At 39.5% G+C, this 22,917-nt stretch overlaps 1 protein-coding gene across 1 annotated transcript; it reads right to left on the bottom strand.

Annotated features, from left to right (window-relative positions):
* Positions 1-2,783: 2,783 nt before the first annotated feature.
* Positions 2,784-12,280, bottom strand: adm2a (adrenomedullin 2a; the record flags this gene model as incomplete). Its single annotated transcript, XM_083907021.1, has 2 exons — positions 2,784-3,195; positions 12,183-12,280. 2 exons carry the CDS (start codon positions 12,278-12,280, stop codon positions 2,784-2,786), a joined length of 510 nt encoding a protein of 169 aa, XP_083763147.1.
* Positions 12,281-22,917: the final 10,637 nt, after the last annotated feature.

Here is a 22,917-nt window from a genome sequence, read left to right as displayed (position 1 = left end):
TCAAATGCAACATTTACAAGAAGAAACTGGTTCACATGTTCGTTACAAGGTGTGAAATTCACCCTGCGAGAGGTCATGTGACTCACAAATGAGGAAACGCGCAACAAAACGCGCGTCCTATGTCGTACAAAACCAACAGAGACATTTTTTGACATGCTGGTGATTCTCCTCAGTCCTACAGTACGTGTCTTAAATACTGAGCCTCTATGGGGGAGGTATTCGCGGTCGTGCACAGTTTGCTCACACAACTTTAACATGACGCAACGCCTGACGTCATAAAGAAAAACAACAAAAAAAGGACTGGTGGCACAATGGTCCAGAGCTCAGACAAAAATCAGTAGATAAGGTCAAACACGTGATTTGTGAGGAAAAAGACGGCACATTGCAAAAAAAAAGAAGAGAGATCCAGCAGGATTTTTTCAGCGTTTGAAAAAGCCTTTTAATGATTTTGTCACGAGACAACGATTAGCTCCATTACAGCTGAGAGAATGGCATGTTTCACCTCAGCAAGCCTATGAACAGACGAAAAGAAGTATGACCCTGTGACCTCTGGGCTCCAGTGATTACAGGAAAAGAAGGAGAGGCCGGGACAAAGCGGAGAAATCCTAAATGTAAAGAAGCTTTTTGAAGAAAACCAATAATCACAAGAAACACAGATTAAGATGTAACATAACAAAATATAATATATGATGTCAAGTATTGCCAGGTATTTGGTGAATTTAAACTAACGCTCATACAAACCATTTATATTTGTGAATTTCTAAAAAAATATTTATATGATCGAACGTTATACGAATAATCAGAATGAGTGACATTAGACAGACTAATAAAATGGACAAAGAATGTAATAATATATTATGTTATATATCATTTTGGTTGCATTCTTTGTTTTTTTTGCTTTTTTTTACAGCCTGTCAAATTGTAACGTGTGTTTCGAGGCCTGGTTTATTCTCGGTCTGTCGTCTTCCCACCATTTTTAAGGATGGGTCTAAATAGAACATGGAAATGTCAGAGTGTGTGTGTTGCGATGCTATTTTGTGCAACTTTTTGAATTTGGGCTCTTGAACACCAAACATTTTGGTCACTGTGGTCTCTCATTAGAAACTCGCATTGTAACAACAAAGGGTTCCTGTCACTGCCAGCAAAAGTTTGAATATCCTAGAATAAGTGCTATGAGGAACCTTCAAGAGGACGTATAAAGAATAAAAAATGACCTTTTCTAATACATTGTCAATCAAAAAAAAAAACACTGACATTTAAATATACAAAGGCAAGTGTGTTCTATTAGAAGACTTGAACTTCTTAGTCGTCTTCAACCTCAATGAGGAAAATAAAGGAAAAAAAAAGGAAATATTTGACCTTTAAAAAATGTGCTCAATTTGGCAAAAACCTAAATGAGTTAAGTTCATTCAAACTTAAGCTATTAAGTTTAATTAAGGGAACTTTCTTATTATATGTTAATTCATTGGGGATTTTTACATTTGTCAAACATTTTCTTGGTCCAATGACAACAGCTCAGTAGACTTTAATTAATTGTTTTGCCACAATTTAAAGGGTCAGTTCAACCAAATGACCAGCGTTTTGTGAGAAATCTTGTCTATAATTTGCCACCCAAACATAATGGAGGTGAATGGAAGTTTTACTTCCATCCATGAAGTACTTAGGCAACAGCAGGATTCAGAACAAAAAAAAAAAATTTCTCTGGAATTTTAACCCACAAAAAAGGGTTATTATTTTTATGATTTATTTATTTATTTAGATGAAGTGATCCTGTGAGGAAACCATATACTTTCACGTTCCCAGGAGACTGAGGAGGCCCCCCCCCCCCCCACTCCCCCCTGCTCCCCTGCTGTTGCACCACATAAGGCCAAAGTGACTAAATCAGGTTTATTAAACTGCTGTCAGCCAAATCCTGACTTGCAGCAAGAACTTTTGAATCATGTGAAAGAGCTAATATTTCAGACTTGGCCTCTGTCAGAGAAAATGCCCGTGGTGCTGATCCACAACTCGACTGTTCATTCTGCCACCTACTGTGTCGGCCAATCGGCCACTATGGATTCTGAACCTTTGTTTTTTTCCTTTTCCAGCATTGAGTTCATGCGGTTGAGCTCCGACTCTGCATGCCCTTAACCTGGGGTATAACTCAAAAGCTGTGCTTGTTTCAAACGTAAACATTGGTAAATTCCCAGTTCAAATGAAGGCGTGTGGATTATTCCAGGGATGTCAGTGCAGGGATGAAATAAAATGGGGCACAAAAAAATTAGGTGAGAGGGTTCATTGGGTCAAATTACAAAGTCTTTGGGACTACATTGGGTATGACAGGGCTCCAGCTCAGAGTGCAGGTTGAAATCCACATTAGGGGCTTAAGTGTTTGATCAAGGAGCCGCAGGGCAACCACCACTGAGGAGGTCAGCTGGCAGACAGGACCAGACCATTGGATATTGTTGAAGATAAGCCTCCAAGTCTTACATTAACAGGATTAAGACGCCTGTCCAAGTTCTGAGGGCAGAATCAAAACCAAAAAATCGTTCAAATGTTCTCATGATGATGGGAGAATTCAAAATGGGGGTTTCACAAAAGACGCCAGAAGTTGTATCTTCATATCCATTAATCAGCACATAAAGTAGGCAGGCACGGCAGTCGTTTCATTGTCATTGAGATGGATGAAAGATGAAAGTTTTGGACTACATCAAACTCTAATGCAAAGGTTACCAGTAATACATTAAGATATAAATAAATGGAAATATAGATAGACTTGCTGTAGGTGTTTGGAGGTGTCTCACTCATCCATAACTATGGGGACTTCTGGGGTTAATGGGGGACGAGTCTTCTCTGCCATTTTGACCAATGAGTTGATAGAGCCGATGGCTGAGGTTCTGCACTTGGCAGGTTCCCAGGACACAGCCCACCCTCATCAACTGGGGATGATGTGGGTAGTGGTGGCCCCCTCGTGAACCTGAGTGGGCATGGCGGCGAACTCTCAGTGCGCGTCCCGTGTTCGGCAAAGCTTTTTTGAGCAATGCCGGGCCTGGTGAGGACATTCTCACTTCTGAGGCCGGGGGGCGTCCAAGCAAACTGGCCAGAAATGTTGGGTATTGGCTGGTGGCTGGAGAGGATGTGGCAACATCAGACTGCGATCCAGGTGCCATGGCCTTCTCCTCCCTCCTGGTGATGAGCTCAGTGATGATGTCCAACCTGAGGAGAAAACACAAATCAGGTTTGTATTGTCATGTATACACTGGGATTCAAACCACATGTGTTACAACAGAACATGAGAAGAACACAACAAAATGCAGGAGACTGATTTGTATCATACAACAACTTCAAAATACCTTTGCAACAATGCTAAGTATGAGTCTATAACTAAGCTAGCGGTTCGTTGAGGCTGTGTATTCCCAGGTACAGCAAAACTTTGCTCTGATTACGGTGCTCAATATAAATAATACATTTTTTTTGAGTTATTCAACCTTTCACCACTGTTGCCTATGGATACAATGTATAGGAGTTCACAATACATCCAGTTCCTCCAACAAACCGGCAGCCTTTCCAGGGTTTACCCCACCTTTTGCCCTATGTCAGCTGGGATTGGCTCAAGTTGGCACTAGTTTTTTTTTTTTGTTTTTTGTTTTTTTTTGACCACCATGAACAGACTTCTAAAGCTGTCAAAATAAAAGAGACCATTGTCTAAATGATTTTGTCACCTACTGTATGTCTAGACCAAGAATATAATGAGACATTGCCTGCCAACATTAATACTATGCTGTTGCAAGGTCACTGATAAATCTGCAGCAATCCGATTAAGCTGTAAAAAGCAGCTTTGATTAAAAAAAAACAAAAAAAAAACAAATTTCAGTCCCCCTGAACACAGAGCAGTCACTGATTCACGTGGACACGATGCTCATCTATTTCACTCGTTGTCCTAACAACATGTTCTATTAGACTGAGATCAAATCCTGCAGCTCGATGCATTTTAATGGCCAGCTGAGTTTCAGTAAACAATGGGGGGGTCTAATGGGCACTGTTGTGTTATTCTTATTCTTGGTAATGAACAAAAGTTCCTGAAACAGTTTTTATTGGAATTTTTGTTCGGAAAAACCAACATCTCAACTCAAAATTATACTCGCACATGTTCATTCATTTATTAATTTTCTACCACTTTATCCTCCACATAAGGGTTGCAGGGAGGCTAGCGCCAATCCCAGCTGACACGGGGAAAGGGTAGACCATGGGAAGGCCACCAATCCATCGCAGGGCCAACATAAAAAGACGAACAACCATTCACTCTCACAAACACACCTAAGGTCCAATTAACCTCTGCATGTTTGGGACTGTGGAAGGAAACCAGAGTACCCAAAGAAAACCAACAAAACCATGCAAACTCTGCACAAAAATGCCTTTTTAAAGGAGGCCACCATCTTGCACCACCATTTTTCAGTAGCAGCCCTCATCTGCTTGACCAATAAAAAAGAAGGATTAAATGGCAGTGTCCACAGTTGTGAAGGAGTGTTTACATCCTATCTGTTATGTGAAGACATTGCCTAAACTTTAGTTAAGTTAAAACTACAGTTACATAAGAAAATGTGTGTGGTTATGTAAACTGATCCATGAAGAAACATGTTGTCCTGAGGCTCCACATCAGAATAAATGACCTGTTAAGGTGGACATGTTGGGCTACAAAGTGGACCAGCAGGTACTGGCTATTCAGCAAACATGGCAGCAACTGAATCGCCATCTGTTCTTTGTTTGACAAAGACAGTTGCTTCTTGCAACATGACCCTGCATCACTGAGCTGTCACCGCTGTGTTTGAACAGTGCATCGCAACTCAAGTCCCTGAGTGTTCGCCCATCACAGCAGCAGAAAGCCAGGAGTAGATAGGCACTTTTGCTTGGGTCGGACAGATTTAAAGCCTGTGGAAACATGGCTTGTAATATTAGAAAATGCCTATATTATATCAAAGTTGAGTGTCTCATTAAGCATCCACAGAAGTCTGAGTGAAAATAGCTATTCATAACTAACTAGGAAACAGAGATAGATTGATAGATTGGAGATGGATTGTAATCCCAAAAGGCTATAGGGTAGAGTTGGCTCAGACTCAAAGAGGCCGATTAAGCAGAAGCAGAACGGTTTTGTTAACAGCCACTAAAACTGAAAAACTGAAAACTGAGTTAGAAGACTTTTGTGGATTTGAATGTTGACCAAAACTTCTTGCTTTGCATAGAGGTTTAAAGGTCCAGTGTGTACAAATGAGTGACATCTCATCTGCTCACCCCTTACTTTTCCCAAGCATGTCTGGAAACTACAGTGACCTTCACCTACAAGAAAGAAAGAATGTCATTGTCAATGAGCTGATGAGGTTCCCACAGATACAGATGTTTTGTTGTTGTAAGGCACTCTCTGGGTGGTTTGTTGTACTTGCTCCAGAACATGGCAGGGCAAGATGGTGGACTTAAAGCACCAACAGTGGCCTTACGTTCTTCATCTACTTCTACGAGAACCCAACAATTTTATTTTAAAGCAATTATTTACTTACACAAACATAATTATGGGTACTATATTCAATTTCTGCCCGTAAATTCTCCTTGAGTGTGACACGTGGGTCACACTCAAGGAGAAATACAGCATCAGGGCAAATGTATCTGCCATGTTTGTTTTGCTGAGTCAAAGGAAAAATCCTGGCACAATTGTGAGTTTGGGGTTCAATTTTCCCATATTCTGTGAGTCAGCAGCCACAGTTGATCTAATTATAAAGAGTGTTTGCTAAACCTTTTCTCAAGCTAAACATACTTCCAGGCTGTGTTGTGGTATGATTTCACCTTTGAACTTGTGGCGTTTGCTTAATTCAGCCAATACAGCTGCAGGCTCACTGCTGGCAGGTTTGGTAGCCTGTGAACGACCTGCTGTCCAACGCCAGGCTACAGACAGAGACCGGCTCTATTTCCAGGCTGGGCTCGGTGTGCTGTGGTGCCACATCACCAAGTAACACACACCCTGTCTGCGGAGAGAACGCTCTAACATGAGTCACAAGGCAGCAGTGGTGGCTCAGCACCAAATGCCACTGTTTGTTTTTCATAAACACTGTGGCTGCATTGCTTTCTCACTGTTTTTAAATTGCTTTAAAGGTGAGTGACACTATCGCTTTGCTAATTGTCAACAGAAGACTGGAGAATGTTTCCTTCTTTGCCAGCTCATCACTACTCACAGATGGGGACGATGCTGGCCCTTCTTTATACATTTTCAGAAAAACTGCTGGCAAACAGCAACAGTTTGACTTTGTGACACAGCCAAAATTACAAAGATGAACAGCCTTCTTGGAAAAGTCTAATCCCACACCTCATAAGAAATAGGGATGTCAGTTACTGGCAGTCAAAGATATTCCATTTCAGTATTGTTCTTGGTTCCTGGTTTGAATCAACCTTGACTTTTAAATCAAATAAAATCCTCAGAATGTTTATTGCCAACTCTAAAGGTTATTGAACAAAAGAAGGAAAAAAAAAAACTAACTTGGATAACAGAATCTTAAAAGGAGTTATTTTTAATTTTTTTTATAATATTCTAAGGTCTCTGTCTGACTCAGAATGCCAAACTAAGTACTTGAATGTTGGGAGTAACATTGGTTCTCAAAGTGCGGCCCGCGAGCCAATGGCGGCCCACAGAAACATTTCTGGCGGCCCGCAATGAATTACAGTTGATAGTTTTAATCCAGGAGCTACTAAGCTTGTGAAATGGACATTGGACATTACTGGATACAGACCAATAAGTGTAAACTGTAGAACTGCAATCTGGTCATTAGAATTTTTACTATTTATTAAAATAAATAAATTATTATTAACAGAATTTCTTTCTGGGTTTTTTTCCTTTGGCGGCCCTCAGTCCAATGTTGGGTTCCTAAATTGGCCCTCAGGTATCAAAACTTTGAGGACCCCTGATTTTGAAGGTTTAAATCAAACAATCCATCACAATTAAAGCACTAACGAGATCCTATGCTAACCCCTATCTTAAAGCCTGATTACATGTGTTTTCAAGCAACAGCAATGAACATTAAATTGTCAATCAACACTTCATACATCCATTGTCTACAGTTTTATCCTCCACATGAGGGTCTCAGGAGCTGCTAGTGCTAATCCCAACTGGCAAATCATGCTTGGTAGTCATGATGAACTGTTGGAGCAACTGTTTCAACCAACGCTTCTTTTTTTTTTTTTCATTTCAAGAACTTGATCAAATGCGTCCATTAACAAAGTCTGATTTACCTCGAGCTAACCCTAGTACCACGCTGCTGATACACAATACGATTACCAGAGAGTCAGACGTTGGCGACCTTAATCTGGCGTAAATAACATTCATTTCTAATCTTCCGTTCAGAAACAGTGGGGAGATTTGTTGGCATGAATGAGAAAGAAAAACAGGATTGGTCATTTATTTCCCATGAAACAGCAGACATGGTTGTTCAGAAGTACTTGTGCTTTCATAACTTCTTCTCTGGGATGGGATTTACTTCATGCAAGTAACATCGGACAATAAGAGCACTCATGACAGCCAGTTTGTCGCATGGATAGACAGGACGCAGAGTAGAAAACTATATGCCTGCTCAGAAACTGCATCACTGCTATGCAGAGTAGAAACAACAGCAGGGTGTATCTCCCTCCAGAAGCCACATTTGTTTCCATAAAAGCCTTCACATACAGTACTTATATAGTGTACATTCACATTGTTGTCTTCGCAATGGTGTGGCTTTCAGTGTAGAGTGGAAACCAGCTCTTTAAAGTGCAGGGTGGAATTTGGGTCTTAGCAAATAATCCACAGTGGAATTCTTTGCCTCTTTGGTCACAGCTTATACTTTCCTCTACTTTGGCTTGAGTTTGGTGAAATGAACCCCAATAGAGCCATACTACTGCTACATATGTGTGTGTGGGCGCGAGAGGAGGCCTCTCTTGAGATTATTTACATCAGAGGCAATCCTGTGTTCAATCATTCTGCATGTGTACACAATACTGACAGAGTAATGTACTTGTTTTCCCTTGATAACTTGTAAATATGTCAGAAAAGAGATAGCAAATCAAGAGGTGGAAAGTCTGAAGCCCTTGTTGTATAAATCCACACATAAAAGAGCAACTTAAAGATTTAACAAATCTTTTGCAGAAAAAAATATGACTTTATTTGTCCATTAACAGGTTGGAAAAAACATTCACTCATCACCCATGATGTAAACATGCAGACTGATGTGTCATCGTCAGCTTGGCTGCAAATCTCCTTAACGCAACAAGCCTCTTCCCATTTCTGAAATCTGTACTGTAATGCCACTTTGCTGCTAAAGCCATATTTACCTTTGGCTTATTTTCTCGCGTAAAAAAAAAGGAGGAGGAGCTCACATGTAAAAACAATGCAGGGTATGTGCTGCGTGTGATCCAAGGAACATGCAATTTCTCCTTGTTTGGAAAGCAGCCACAAAGCATTGTTAGAGCATCTGTGTGTCTGTCTTGTGTCTGTCCTTATCAGGACACAGAGGGACAGTGTGGACATGAACACAGAACGGGAAAGGAATGACAGACATCTAAGCTGAGAGACACGTCGAGCATTCACTTAGGAGTAAAAATGTTTCACGCTGTCAGTGTGTGATGGTAACAGAACAGTATGTGCACCATGGGGTTCAGAGAGAGGGAGAAGTTACTGTCCCAGTTAAAGCCTGACAGGACATTTATGTGAGATGAGCAAAGTGAAATAAGCGGAGGGAGTTTCAGGGAGAGTGAACTCTCCCCCCCAGTGTTGTCAGAGTAAAATACATTTGTGGAGACTGAGGTCAGCTGCACTGCTATAGGTCTTCATAAAAATTATACTACCCAATGGCAGACCTTCAGTGCAGGCAATTACATGCTCAGGAATACTGTAATCACTTGGAAGAACCAGCTTCAGGTCACAAGATGATCTGATCTAGAGAAGGTTTCCTGGTAGACAGAGGCTGCTTTCAGACATGCACTGAACTCCTGGATTGGACTTCAGCATGAGACCTCCACCCTAAAATCTTCCAGCATGTCCAAGCCAGGTGCCAGGCCCATTACCTGGATTATCCCTCAGTTGTGTCTGACAGGCAATGTGCACATCATTCATAAACATAGCTTGGCAAATGCCAGACTCATACTCAATCTTGTCTGGAAAGGGTGTAGTCACCTCCCACTTCCAAGAGGTGTGACCAACAGATCAAAATGTCTCTGTCCACAATTGGATAGAACTACAAGCAATCAGACAAATGATCCGAATGACGTAGAGTGACAGAAAACCCATCAACATGCTTGTTTTTAGTCGCCAGGAGCGATGGCTATCTAACAATGGCATCTAACAGCTTCATTAAAAAATTTGATTAAAATTTGAATATCAAAAATAATAAGGAATGGAATTTGAATGGGATTATAGAGGAAGATTGACAGCCCTTATGTATACATCATACGTTATCATTTTATTAAGCCTGACCTAATCTTTTGGAACCACTGGTGTAGACTGTGGAGGCGTTAAATGTTCATAATTTGGCCTGCAACAGTTTAATGATGAACCAAAACACAAGCGATCTCCAACAGATTTTTGTTCTGTTGACTTTTCACTGTGCTCTCTATAACACAACACTGCTAAATGTGCTATTTTTTACTTGATAGATGCCAAACAGAACAATTTTGTGAGGGATCTAGATGTTGTTGCTGCACTGGTGACTTCTATCAACTGATTTTTTTTTTTTTTTTAATTAAGTTCAAATCAAGTTACTTGCATAATTGTTTTTTTTTTAACAGATCAGAAGAATCAGAATCAAAATCCGTATTTATTACCAGTATATTTACACATACACGGAATTTAACTTGCATTTAAATACAATACAATTAGAAAATAAACATAAAAAATGTATACGGTAAAGCAAACATAAAATATGTACATAAAAATCCCACCCCCTGTTCTTTGTTTCTTTTAATTAATGATGCTAAGTGTGTCTTCATTTTGTCCATGTCACTTTCAATCCTTCATTCATTATTTAGGAATAGTTCATTTAAACCTATTTATTTCAGTTGTTATATTATATTGAGCTGCTGATAACATTTTACATTTTTTTCAATAAAAGTACCAACAACAGTTGAAAGCAAAAAAAAGGGTATTTGCCAACAACAACCACCACCTTCAGTGGGGACAAAACACTCAAATGATGTGATTAAATTGAGTGCCAAGCTTTTGTTTTGGAACGTTTTCTTTGGGACACCAGCAAGGGATCATGATTTTGCTGTAATATTAGTTAGTTCTACTTGAGAATGGTCACTATAGCAACTATTTGCACCCAGATCACAAATGGAGAGAGTGTTTCCTGTTTCACAAATTACTGTCTCATTGAAAACTACAGCAAAATGTATGTGATCTGTGGAACTGCAGCCATGTACAGAATGTGGAAAGTATGACCCGGGCATGAAAGATTGTCTGATGTTTCATATATATTATAGACATATGTATATATTAGACATGATACTGGTTTTAACCCAGGTCAAAATATACAGAACTTAAAGGTGATTACTACTTTAAGTTGACTGAGCCCCCTCTTTGGTTTACATCAGGGCAGATGCTAAGCCATTAGCTGTGGATCCAACATCCACCAGAAGAGGGCATTCACGCACTGCCTCTTCCACAGTCCTCCCTCTTCTTTTCCACAGTGCAAATACACACATGTATTGCATCGCTGCCGGACCGACTCACGCTTTAAATTAACAGACTGTATTGTATGTGTGTTGGAAAAAACACTGGCTGTTTTTTAATGTCTTATTCGGTGCTAATAAAAGCTCTTGACACTTGAGGGAATGGAAAAGTACAGATGCCTCTCAGAGCCGATCAGGATTCTTTACAATCGTCCCCACTGGAATTTCTGGCAGGTCTAGAAATAAACAAGTTTTTCTTGTACAGAATCACAAGGAGATTTAACCAAACAAAACCTTTATAAACAGTTACGCATGTGACAGAGGTGCCAAGAGGTGGAGGGAAAGAGGGAAGGACAAAATTCTCAAAGCTTTACAAAATTGTTGCTTTGTGTATAAAATGTTTTTGAACTAATCATTCAACCCTCCATAGAAATTAAAATATGACGCAGTACTGCCATTGTGAATGGGCTTTTGATAAAAAACAATGCTATTAGAAACATACTTGATACACATTTATAAGGCTGGATCAGTTTTTTAAAACATTTGTTAATGTTCATGTTCAGTACTGTTCCTTTGTACATTTACTGTTACTGCAGTCCAGTAACTGACGCGCCTTTCAGAAGGCTCCGTTTTTTCGCTTTTAGGTGAAAGTTTATTTCAGTTGTGTCATGGGAAAGCCTTTAACCTTGCAGTCCACACTGCTGGGTATCAGCCCGACACAATAACACTTTCACTTCTCTGTACAGTAACACAGTGTGATGATTTATTGCATGCTAAAGGCTAAAGGCTAAAGGCTACGACCCAGCAAATCTAAATTTATCAGCTACTGAAATGGAAAAAAAAATTGTGCCTCTGACTGTTAAGAATATGAAAGGTGAAAATGTTTATGATAACTTGTGCATATTCCTGTTCTCTTATCACAAGTCCAACAACTCCACCTTTGACTGTAGCCACTACATGTTAGCATTGTAGTATGAAGCATGTTAACATTGTAGTATGAAGCATGTTAACATTGTAGTATGAAGCATGTTAACAAATAACACACTGTCACTAATGACATATTTTTTTGAAAAATAATTTGGTAAAACAAATTACATTTAACAGTTAAGGAAACAGCCACAAACTACGAATTTTGTTGACATGTATGCATGTTTTAAAGGGGGAAATTAGCTACCTGATACATACATGCTAGCTTAAACCACAAAACTGTTTGCAACGCACTAAAACACCTCACTGTCTGTGTTAAAATTATATATTTAATTAAATGTTGAATTTAATTTAAATGTAATTGTAACACTAATATTAACAATACAGTGCTACTAATAAACATGCTTTAAGTACAACAAAGTAGTGCAAAGTGGACACTGTTAGCTACGACTGGAGCATCAACATTTAATATCTAAATAATAGAGCAATACAGCGCCGGGAGTTCAGCAGCCAATCAGAGGAGAGTATAGCGGGAGCTTCATGTGGCTTATCCCAAATAAAGTATCACTGAGTGTGGGTGAGAGAGTGTGCTTTACCTGGTGCTGTCGGGACGCTCCTGAGCCGGCAGAGCCTTCAGCTGCTGGAGGGACACCAGGCTGATGCAATACAGAGTCAGCGGGAGAAAAGACTGCATCTCTGGCTCCAACTTTAGCCCTCGGAAGTGGACCTTCTCTTGGAGGGAGCGGGCCAAGTTTAAATCCCGGAGGAGCGGAACACAGATGAAAAACAAATGATCCCAAAAAAGTTTGACGATGCGTTCAGGTATCCAGGAGATTCTATGTTGAGACCTTAGTGGGATGGTAAAAGGGAAAATAATCAATGAACCTGCTGCATGGCATTTTCTATAATAAGATCAAGTAGAGCCGCTGACTTTAATTTATCAACTTTACTTTACTTTACTAAAAAAATAATCTCCATCTCAAATCAATTATGCAAATGTTCCCTTATATTTAATAAAATATGCCTGGTAATGTCTTACCTTGTCAGGATTCGCACCTGTCAATATTCTGCGTCAGCTCTGATTTTCTTTTGTTTTTTTGTTTTTGAATCCAAACACAGACACAGGTGGAGTTGTTGGTCAAGATCAAGTAGAAACAGTGAGAAGAAGCAGTTCTGCTGCTGCTGCTGCTGTGCCGGCGCACATTGATGTTTAAATAGTGGGTGGGCGGAGTTTAGAGCCTGAAAGGTGGGAAAACCCTGCTCTTCATGTGGGAACACTGAACAAAGCAGGGAACTCAAGGAGTGTGATTAAGGTGACATATGAGAAGTACTTTCTTATTTGATATTTAGCGAGAGTCATTTTACTTTATTTTAATACTTGATCAATATATTCATTATATATTTGCATGAATTTGTTGCATGCCTTTCGATATTAGTATATGTTTTTTATTGTATAGTTTCATCTATCTATGTAGAAGTAGTCTTCAAGAATTTTCCTTATATATATATATACACACATATATATAATTTGTTTATTCGTGTATTTATATTTATCTATCTCATCTTAAAATCTCAAGTAACATGATATTGTTGGTGCAGATTAGATTTTAGTAGAGGGTTAAGTGGTTAAGATTATTAGCAATGAAATAAAAAGCAACTATTCCAGGGCTGTCAAACTCATTTTCACTGAGGGCCACATCAGCATAATGGTTACCCTCAAAGGGCCAGATGTAACTGTCATACAGAATAAATGGAACTAAATGTAAACAAATATAATGCAAAATAAAGGTAACTAATCCCAAAAATATTGCTAAATAACTTTCTGTATTTATGACTTATTCAAGTTACAAATATGATGCATTTTAGATGTAACGCGGTCCGTGAAGGTGTTTCTTGACAAACTAACAGTTTTAAAAGTCTGTCGGGGCAGACCTGCTCACACACCTTCTTCAGCCACAATAAAGCTAGCTTTCACTGCAATGCATTGTGGGAAATGTAGGTTATGGTCAATCCACAGATAAATAATAACACAGATTTTTAAGACCAATTAATCCCACATAAAATGACGTGGCGGGCCACATCTGGCCCCCGAGCCTTGAGTTTGACACATGTGAACTATTCTATCTGTACTTTGCACAGACTCATGAATAATTCCCACAAATTTTGTTTTTCTGAATATTAACATTTTCTCATATATTGAGGAGTAAACATTGCGATTTGTATCGAAAAGAAAGAAGAAAGGTGATAAAATGATGCTCGAAATGATCAATCAATTCAATTCATGAGAAATCTATTAATTCTAAACTTGCATATCCAGTTATTCTCATGTATTGTTAATACGCGTACTTAATATAATTTCTTTTTTAATTCAAATGTACTTAAATTCAAGAATAAGGGGGAAATCATTCGGCTACTCATATTTTATTTGCATTTTGTTGATATAAATGAAACATTTTATATTGCTTGTTGACCACTGAATGTTCTCAAAACGAATCATATTAGCAGATGCTGTATAGTATCATATAACTGATAGCAATTATTAATTTACACCCTCATATCCATTGTAAACTTGCTATAGAATATAATTATATGAGTGTGTATGTTACCAGGAACCAGACACATGGATGCCCACCTTATAGAATGTACACCCACATAAGTCTACAATGTCTTATGTATATCTTTATCTATGTCAGCAGGCTGGAAACCAAGTTTGTTTTGCTTTGCAAACAATTACCCCCCGTGCCAAAGTCCATAGAGAAAATCAGCTATTTTACATCACAGCACACAGGAGTTGTTTGCCCTCTGCTGCCTCCATCAGTAAGTTTGAATATGTTGTTTTGTGACCTCGGTGTTTGAAATCCATCATGCAAATCTCACAAAGTAACCTAAACTCATCAAACGAGGCAGCAGTGTCCTTATGACCCTGGGGCCACCATGGAAACGGTCGACAAATCTGCTTGGGACCCATGTCGTCTGCCTGAATAAAACTCTTAAGGGGCCCACATGGACGTGCTGGCTGGGTCTTATTATAAATAATGTTCTCTTCAAGGTCAAGAACAGCCATAATCAGCCGTGTGCAGGAAGATGCACACATTTTCACGAATTTCGCCAGCAACCCTCTGTATCTCTTATCGTCGCCGACATCCAGTGTGTTGCAGACAGATAAAGATGAACCGCAGGAATCCTCACAGACTCCTCCAGAACTTTACTATCAAGTCATTGATGAACAAAATAGCAGAGCAACCGGTTGTGTTGGTACTTTGAGGTGTGTTGTGAAGCTGTTATAACAGACAAAAGAGCATGTATCTTGCAGGTCTCAACAAGCATCTTACAACTGTTATGTAATGACTCAGCTTATTTCTGCCTGCATCCATATACCTGCACCTGGTTCCACTCATACTTTCATTTCGGAGAAAACATGTCAAGTGTCTTCTCAGCAGTTGAGTGCACGCTGCTCAAAGTATAAGAAAGTGAAACAACGACAGTGGCAGGAAAAGCAACACAGAGTCTCAACAGGTGGATTTTTGAGGATGTGATGTTTGTTATTTGTCTTTTTGCTGAGGCAAAAATCAGGCACATGACGTCTTCTTCTGAATAAACACCAGTGCAGAGCTGGCCCAAACTCAGCAGCTGCTAAATAGTGTGTGGAGTAACATTTATTTATTATATATCAAAGAAATCCAGATATCATTAGATATACTCTACGGAGCCTAAAACATGACGTGGTGGGGAAAAAACACAAAATAAAAACTTAAAGGCTCGGGCTGGCCCTGCACCAGTGCATAGAAAAATGCACTTGTAGTTTATGCAAAGATATGATCTTCAATTTAGGACAGAAAGTACTATGATAAATAAATACTCAATGACATAGTCAGTTCCAATGTCGTTGCACATTTCAACACTTATGCATATTAGGCTACACATAGTCCACTTATTTAGGTTCAATTACTTTTCTAATACTTTTTCTATACAGCATATTAACACTTAGTCAGTTATTATATATTTGACACATAGGTAAATATTAATTGTGCATAATGTTTTAACTTGTTTATATTTCTCATTTTCTTAGTATATTCTACCATATATATTTATATAGTATATGTATCTGATATATTTCTGATTCTGAAAACGGGAACCACATTTATCAATACATTGTGAAAAAAGCACATTTGTGCATTTGCTTCTAATTTTTTACGATACCTAATATTACTTAAAAACCAGACACTTCCAATATATAATGTATAATCTTGGACACATGGCTTTAACGTCCTGCCCTGAATTCTGTCACAGCCGTTTATTTTTTTTTCCATTTGTGCATCACGTAGCAGACAGTTTAACTGTCATTAAGCCGCTCATTTCCTGGAAACCTCACGAATGAATGATAAGTCATAGTGAGAACATGCTAACTGTCCTTCATCAGCCTTTCTCTGTGCAATCGTCGCCAACACAAGATTTGAAGCCCAAAACGCTACGTGATCCCAGCCTTGTGTGTAATGCGAGACGCCGTGTGAGTCATATTCATTCAGACAGATTTGTTACTGATCGTTGCCAACTTCTCACCCCGGCCGATATCATCTGACAGCACTCATCTGCTCAGGTCGTTCTTTAATCACCTCCTCTATCAGCTTCACATGAAGTTTTCAACTAATACCATCAAAAAGAAGTTAATTAATCCAGGTTTGGGGTCAATAAAAAGAAATCCCTAGTCTTCTTATTTCACCTTCACATGATACTTTATAGCTGTCATTTTCTGATTTTGAAACATAAAAACGTCCTTTTTGAACCAATTAGAAGGGTTTACAGGCAGGAATTTATTATACTACCCATAACTTTTTGTAGTTTTGGAAGTATATAATCACTTCAGATGGCTTTTCTATTCACTCTTTACTTCCCCAAGCACATTAGTTGATTACAGTGGCCTTCACACACCAGAGAGAAGGTTCTTCTTGCTGTTTTGTCTGTTCAGGCTGCTGTAGAAACATGGCGGCACCAAACAGCCACCTCCGAAAAGCTAGACCTCTCACCTAAAGAACACTTTAAAGGCTTGTTTTCTATTCCGGGTGATATTTTCCATGTCTATGTGTCTGTTATGGTCAATATTAGATACGACAATAAAGACAGGAACCACAGGAACTTACTTGAGGACCCAAGAACCAAACTTTTTTTAAATATAATTATTTAATACATTCAATTACTGCCAATAGAACCTCCTCAATGTCGCACAGGGGACTTTTAAGATAACACTTTTGTTAGTAAAACATCACAAACCCTAACATGTTTTTTCATGCAATCTGCAGTCTCACCATGAGATGTCACTAATTCTTACACACTAATTCTTGAAACTGTCACAGCAGTGTTGGACGACGGTTTTTGGGTTGATTCGTTCATATCGAATGTTTCATATTTACTCCGACATTAACCCACATCCTGCCACCTTTCCTATTGATTTAGCAGTAATGACACACACTGATAATAAGTCGTTTATCAGTGTCGCTGTGGAAACAGGTCACTTCTCCTTTACATAAGAGTTCTTTGGCATGTGACATCAGCCATGCAGTGAATCTGGCTCAGGCTTCAAACACAGGCCCTGGTTTGATCTCTCAGTCGTGCACTGACATCACCTTTTTTGTTTTAGGCAGCAATTAGTGAACATGAGTCCACACTCCGTCACTCAGGCTTTGAACATCATCTGAAAAAATGGGAACAGTCGGGACGCAGTCAGTGGTTCAAAGATCTTTGCTTGATTGTGCAGTGTTCTCTGTCTTGTTTTCAATGGGTGAGACTGTGCCGCCTTCTGCTTTAAAGGTTTTGTAAACAGTACAAATGATCAGTGTTGTCTCGTTAGGTGCGACACAGGCAGACACTGACCATGAGTGCCACAACCTCTCTCATATGTTCAGTATCATTTTAAAGGTGCAGTGTGTAACATTTATGAGGGTTTATTGGCGTCGATTGATTACACTAGCAGTATCAGTGAGTAGTCCGACTAAGACAGGCAATCGGACAACTTGCTGAGGACAATATCGATTTACTGGCCATGTACGTCCGACGCTGTATTTCTCTATAAGCTAGTGCAGTTTCCTGTTGACCTTTACGTCACAGAAAAACAAAGACTGGACAGCGAGATGGACGGTGAGATGGTTCATGCTTCTGTATAAATTAGATCGAGCGCGGCTCTTGTGGTTGCTGTGTTGTCTGAAGAAAGACAGTAGTCAGACTATGAACACATTATCCAGGTATCTTAGTCCGACTAAAGGCCACATTATACATCTCCGACTGCGTAATGCGTTATCCGTCTGCGTCACCACGTAGACCACTCGAGCCTTTATACTTCTGCGTCGTGGTGACGGATAGGCGCTGCGATTTCCCACCCGATCAGTAGGGGTCGCTGCGCAAGGTTGTTGTGCTTTTGGCTACAGTGAGCAATGGCGTCCGAGGGAGAAAGACTGTTGTTGTTGAAACAGTGGCCGTTTGTCACTTTTCTGTGTCCCGGAACGCAGTTTTAAGATAATTTGAGGCGAGAAATTGGCCATTTAGAGTCTAAACATGTGCTGTGTGTGTTAAGATATGACGTATTTATAGTTCGGCATCGACGAAGTCGGCGGGGATCAGCTCCGCCCTCTGTGGACGCTCGGTGCTCACTGTGAGCCGGCACAGAGCAGCTTCGCTCGGCCTGTCCTGAGGACCAATCGCAGCTATTGTCGTCTCCGTTGTCCCTTGACGGAGTGACGGACACTTAAAAAATATTCTGTGCACCCGGAGACGACGCAGAGGCTCTTCGACAGGTTCTGTGTCGACGCAGAGGACTCTGCGTAGCCTACGCAGAGCACTTTACGCAGGAGTATAAATTGGGCTCAATGTGGCCTTAAGACTACCTCAACTTTAGTCAGACTAACATGACATTAATAAAACAGGATTATATGTATACATGTCTCCTCAGTGTTTATGCAACTGTTCAAGCTCCTTCTCCAGAATAAGGACCATTTTTCACATTATTTATTTCTATCACACAATAAAAATATGCAATAAGTTTTTTGTTGGGAATTTCCATTATTGGGATAATCGCAAAAAAAATCTATGAATACATTACATGTCTTCTTCATCTTGAATGAACACAGTGCTGGTGATTTATTTTCAATGCAATGGATATATCACTAAATGAGCCTCTTACGCCCCACACACTTTGCTAAATACGACTTTATTGAAATGCACTTGTTACAACAGCAAAAAGGTCAGAGATAAGTACAAAATGTGTATATTTAGATAATATAATAATCCAAACACTGACATTCGATTGTGACCAGCCCAAGACTCACCTGTGCAATAATCTTGTTCTTCAATCAATCTTTTGCTATAATTCAAGGAAAATGGCATTTATATTTTTTTGTTGAGTATGGCAATTGAATTAGCAAGATAAGATAAAATAATATTTACTATAATAATATGTATGAATAAGTGCTGTAGCACAGGATTATTGTGCATGTGTTGCACAGATAATAATGACACAGACACGATGAATGATCCAGGTGAATTTTTGGCAATTTACAGGTCTGTATTTGATAGTCTATCAGTGTTCTCTGTATTTCTCAAAATACAATATCCACAGAACATTATCTGGATTTTCTTTAAAATGTTTAATCCTCCTTAAGATATCAAACCTGATAAATATAATGAAATATAACAGAGACATTTTAAACGTGGCAGTGTCCAAACATAATGCATGCTGTGCTGTGCTTTACAGTTTATGTTTAGACAGACTTGAAACCAACTTTTCTCTGTAGTCCTGAGTGTGACTCAGACGGTCATGAGTGCTGAAGTCTATTGATTGCTGCCCCCTAGTGAACCTCATGTTACATCAGCAGAGCAACCTGCTCTGAGGGAAACTGCTGTGAACTCTTCTGGTAGAACCAGCTTCAGTTAACATCCCAGATGTATATTTTTTATTCATTTATTAGGGACTAAGCACTGTGAGGTGTGAAGGCCCTGTAGTTTTTCATCTTTTGTACACTTATTTATGTTGAATTATTTTTGTGTATTGTATTTTGCTGCTGTGCCACAACAATTTCCCCTTGGGGATAAATCAAGTATTTCTATTCTATTCTATTCTATTCTATTCTATTCTATTCTATTCTATCTGATTATATTTTTTCTTCTTTTTATGTTTATTCTTGTCCGTCTCCGGGCTTGAACATGGACTAAAACCTACGAAAAGCCAAAAAGAAATTGGCACATTACATTTAACTCTTCTTTTCAGGATTCATTTTAATTTATTAAATCATTTGTTTTGAAATCCTTCAATGGTCTTGCCGCACCCTACCTCCCTGAGCTGCTACATCTTCACACACCTTCCCTCTCATGATCTTATTTTAGTTTGTCTTTTATTGTCCTTTATTCATTATGTCTTGTATTTATTATTCTGTGCCGCACATTGGTCGAGTGTGGTTGTTTTAAAGTTATTTACATATAAACTTATTTTTTCTGCTGTTTGAATTTTTTTTTCAAATATCAGTTGGTGTTCAGTAGCATCCTCGATGCTCAGGGGAGTGGGAGGACCTGGTCATCTGCTTTGAAATAAGCCATTTTGTTGCCATCATGACGACATGTTTACTCTCCCGTGGCTGGAGAGTGTCATCTGATAGGGTATTGACAGTGTACTATGACTCCCCGGCAGCCCAGCATAATGTGAAAGTGAGAACATGGTGAGGACAGTGTTGAAAATGATGGTTGTGAAAGATCATTCTTCCCTTAAATCTTTGAAGGTTCTGTAATAAAACTGGCAAATATATGATTTCCTACCCTCAGGTGGACGTGTCTCAAACGCTCATTTATCAGTTTCTAGTTGACTCAAAAAGTTGTGTCATGTTCTTGATGAGCTCTGTCACTCAACTGGTTGCTGGTTACTTTTTACGACAAACTTTATTGATCTTGTTTGTTTGTTGTTGTCGTAGAGTTTGTTTGGAATGGCTGCTCACCAGTGTGGGAGGAGGAAGAGGAGGCAGATAACAGGACAAAGTTCTGCCAAGTTTGTGTAGTAAATGAGGGTTTGGATTTCAGAATAAAGTGACCGATAGCTGCAGATTTCCCAGACATTATTGAGGAAAACAGGAATCTCAAGTTTGTGAAACAGAACCAGTGTTGTGTTTTATATAATTCCCTGGTACACAGACATGTCTGCAAGGAAACTGTATAAAGAATACTTTGATTGGCCTGCACATTGACCGTGACTTCAGGCCCAACTGAACTACATCATCGATTGATAAGCAGCCGACTGTGTATCGTGTACTGCTGCACCCAGGTGCTAATATCTGCACTTTAAAGCTGTAGTTCAGGGGTTTTTTGAAATTGTGGTTGTACTGACATACAGTCAGCACATTGAGCCTCAGAGTTGCATCCACATAGCACGAACGTGCACAGCTAAAACAGAAACCACTCATTTCTCGGGCAAAATACAGTTTGAATATATTTCTGAACAAATCTCTTTTGCATTTTAGGGACATTGAATAGTTAGTCAGTCAGCCCAGTCAAAGTTTACATAAATAAAGTGTGCTGATATATGTCTGATCCCTCCCTCGTCCTCTGTGTAAGAGGTGGATACACAATTTCCCCTCTCCTATCTCCCAACTTGGTCTGCCCCAGAACCTGTTACCATTGGGAATGTTTTACAAAAAAAGAAGAAGGTGAGTGTCTTAGCAACCTTTAACTTTTGTTTACTGTAGCAATCGAACACATGTTAACATAATTTTACTTACTGACTTCCATCATACATTCAGTCATACATTTGCATGTTCTAATTCTCCTTTCTTTCCAGGAGGAGCAGAGTGGCTACCACAGCACCTGCCCCAAGACAAACAATTATAATACAAGCAAGGTTTTCCAATCAATTCAAGCATTCAATAAATCCAATTATTAAAATGCTTTATAGAAAATGCAATTAATATTGAAGTGTATAATGTCATTATTTCAGAGTTGAACAAAATGTTAATGCAATACCCAAAGTACTCTTTGTTACATGTAGACACAATACACGTTTCCTGTTGTATGTTATCATCTTAATGTGTTTTGGGTAAAAACATGAGATACACGTTCAGATTGACCACAGTTTACTCTAAACAGTCTTTTGCCACTTTGTCTTTCCTTATGTAAACAGAGAGGGGTTACAATTACAGCAGAGAGGATAGCTGGAGTGTTTGTTTATGATTCATCATCCACCATAAAATTTAAATCAGCTACCTGCATGACAGTAACCCAGTGTAGCGACAGTGTTGAGTGAAATCCTGTCACTTTCCCTGCAGCCATCTGCTTCTCTCAGCTAATGACTGCACTGCCTGCTCAGAGCAGAGTTTTCATGTATCATGCTTCACCTGAGCTGAAGGGAAATGAGCCACTGGAAGACACCAGTGAAATGCAACGATGTGCACAGAGCCGTGAAAACCACTTCCTGTCTGTGGGTTGGTCCACAGGAAGTCACATGGTTGCTGCATCCTGCAGAGACAGGCTTTGAGCTCTGATTCGGCTGCAAGTGTGAAATACTAAGAATCAGTGAGCTTATTATATACGGAGTTGGAAATATATTTTAATATATTTTAGCAAAGCTGCAACACTCATTTATGCTACCAACAAAAAAAATATATATTTTGCTTTTCCATTAGGGAGAGTACCTGGTACCTGGTGCATTTTTTGGGGATTCCAAGCAAGCTTCATCTGTTGACGTCACTAAACTGTGTGCAGAGACCAGAACCAGGTCAAACCAGGTAGATAATGGCTGGATAGATGGATGATGGTAGCAATACAAGCACTTTATCTCCTGGTGATTTGCCCCTCTGTTGTACACCCGCTGTTGACGTTCCTGGGCCTGGAGCAAATTCTCCTGTGATAACTGACCCAGTAAATGGAGTTTTGCCAGGTCCAGGACGGGTTGCAACTAATTTTTGCTTGTGCTTGGACCTGTCTCCCAGTTTTCCTTAATCAGGACCAAGACACCCCGAGGTTTCCTACCAAACAGGAGTTTGACGGGAGAAAATCCTGTGGCGGCCTGGGGGACACTGCAAACAACAGAGGGTCCAACCATTTATCCCAATTCCGACTTTTCTTGTGCACAAACTTACGAATCATGTTCTTTAGTGTCTTGTTAAACCGCTCCACCAGGCCATCGGTCTGGGGATGGTATACACTAGTCAAACGCCCAGTAATTCGTATACAGTAGCTTGCGTAGTGTACGCGACATAAGCAATGTGCCCTGGTCAGTCATTATCTCTTTTGGGATCTGAAATTAGAGATGACCTGAAACAGTGTCATGGCAATTCTATCAAACGGGACATTTTGGGGTGGCTG

The sequence above is a fragment of the Microchirus variegatus genome, assembly GCF_963457635.1.
Source record: "Microchirus variegatus genome assembly, chromosome: 20".
Classification (NCBI taxonomy): Eukaryota; Metazoa; Chordata; class Actinopteri; order Pleuronectiformes; family Soleidae; genus Microchirus; species Microchirus variegatus.
This window is presented reverse-complemented; position numbering and strand designations above follow the sequence as displayed.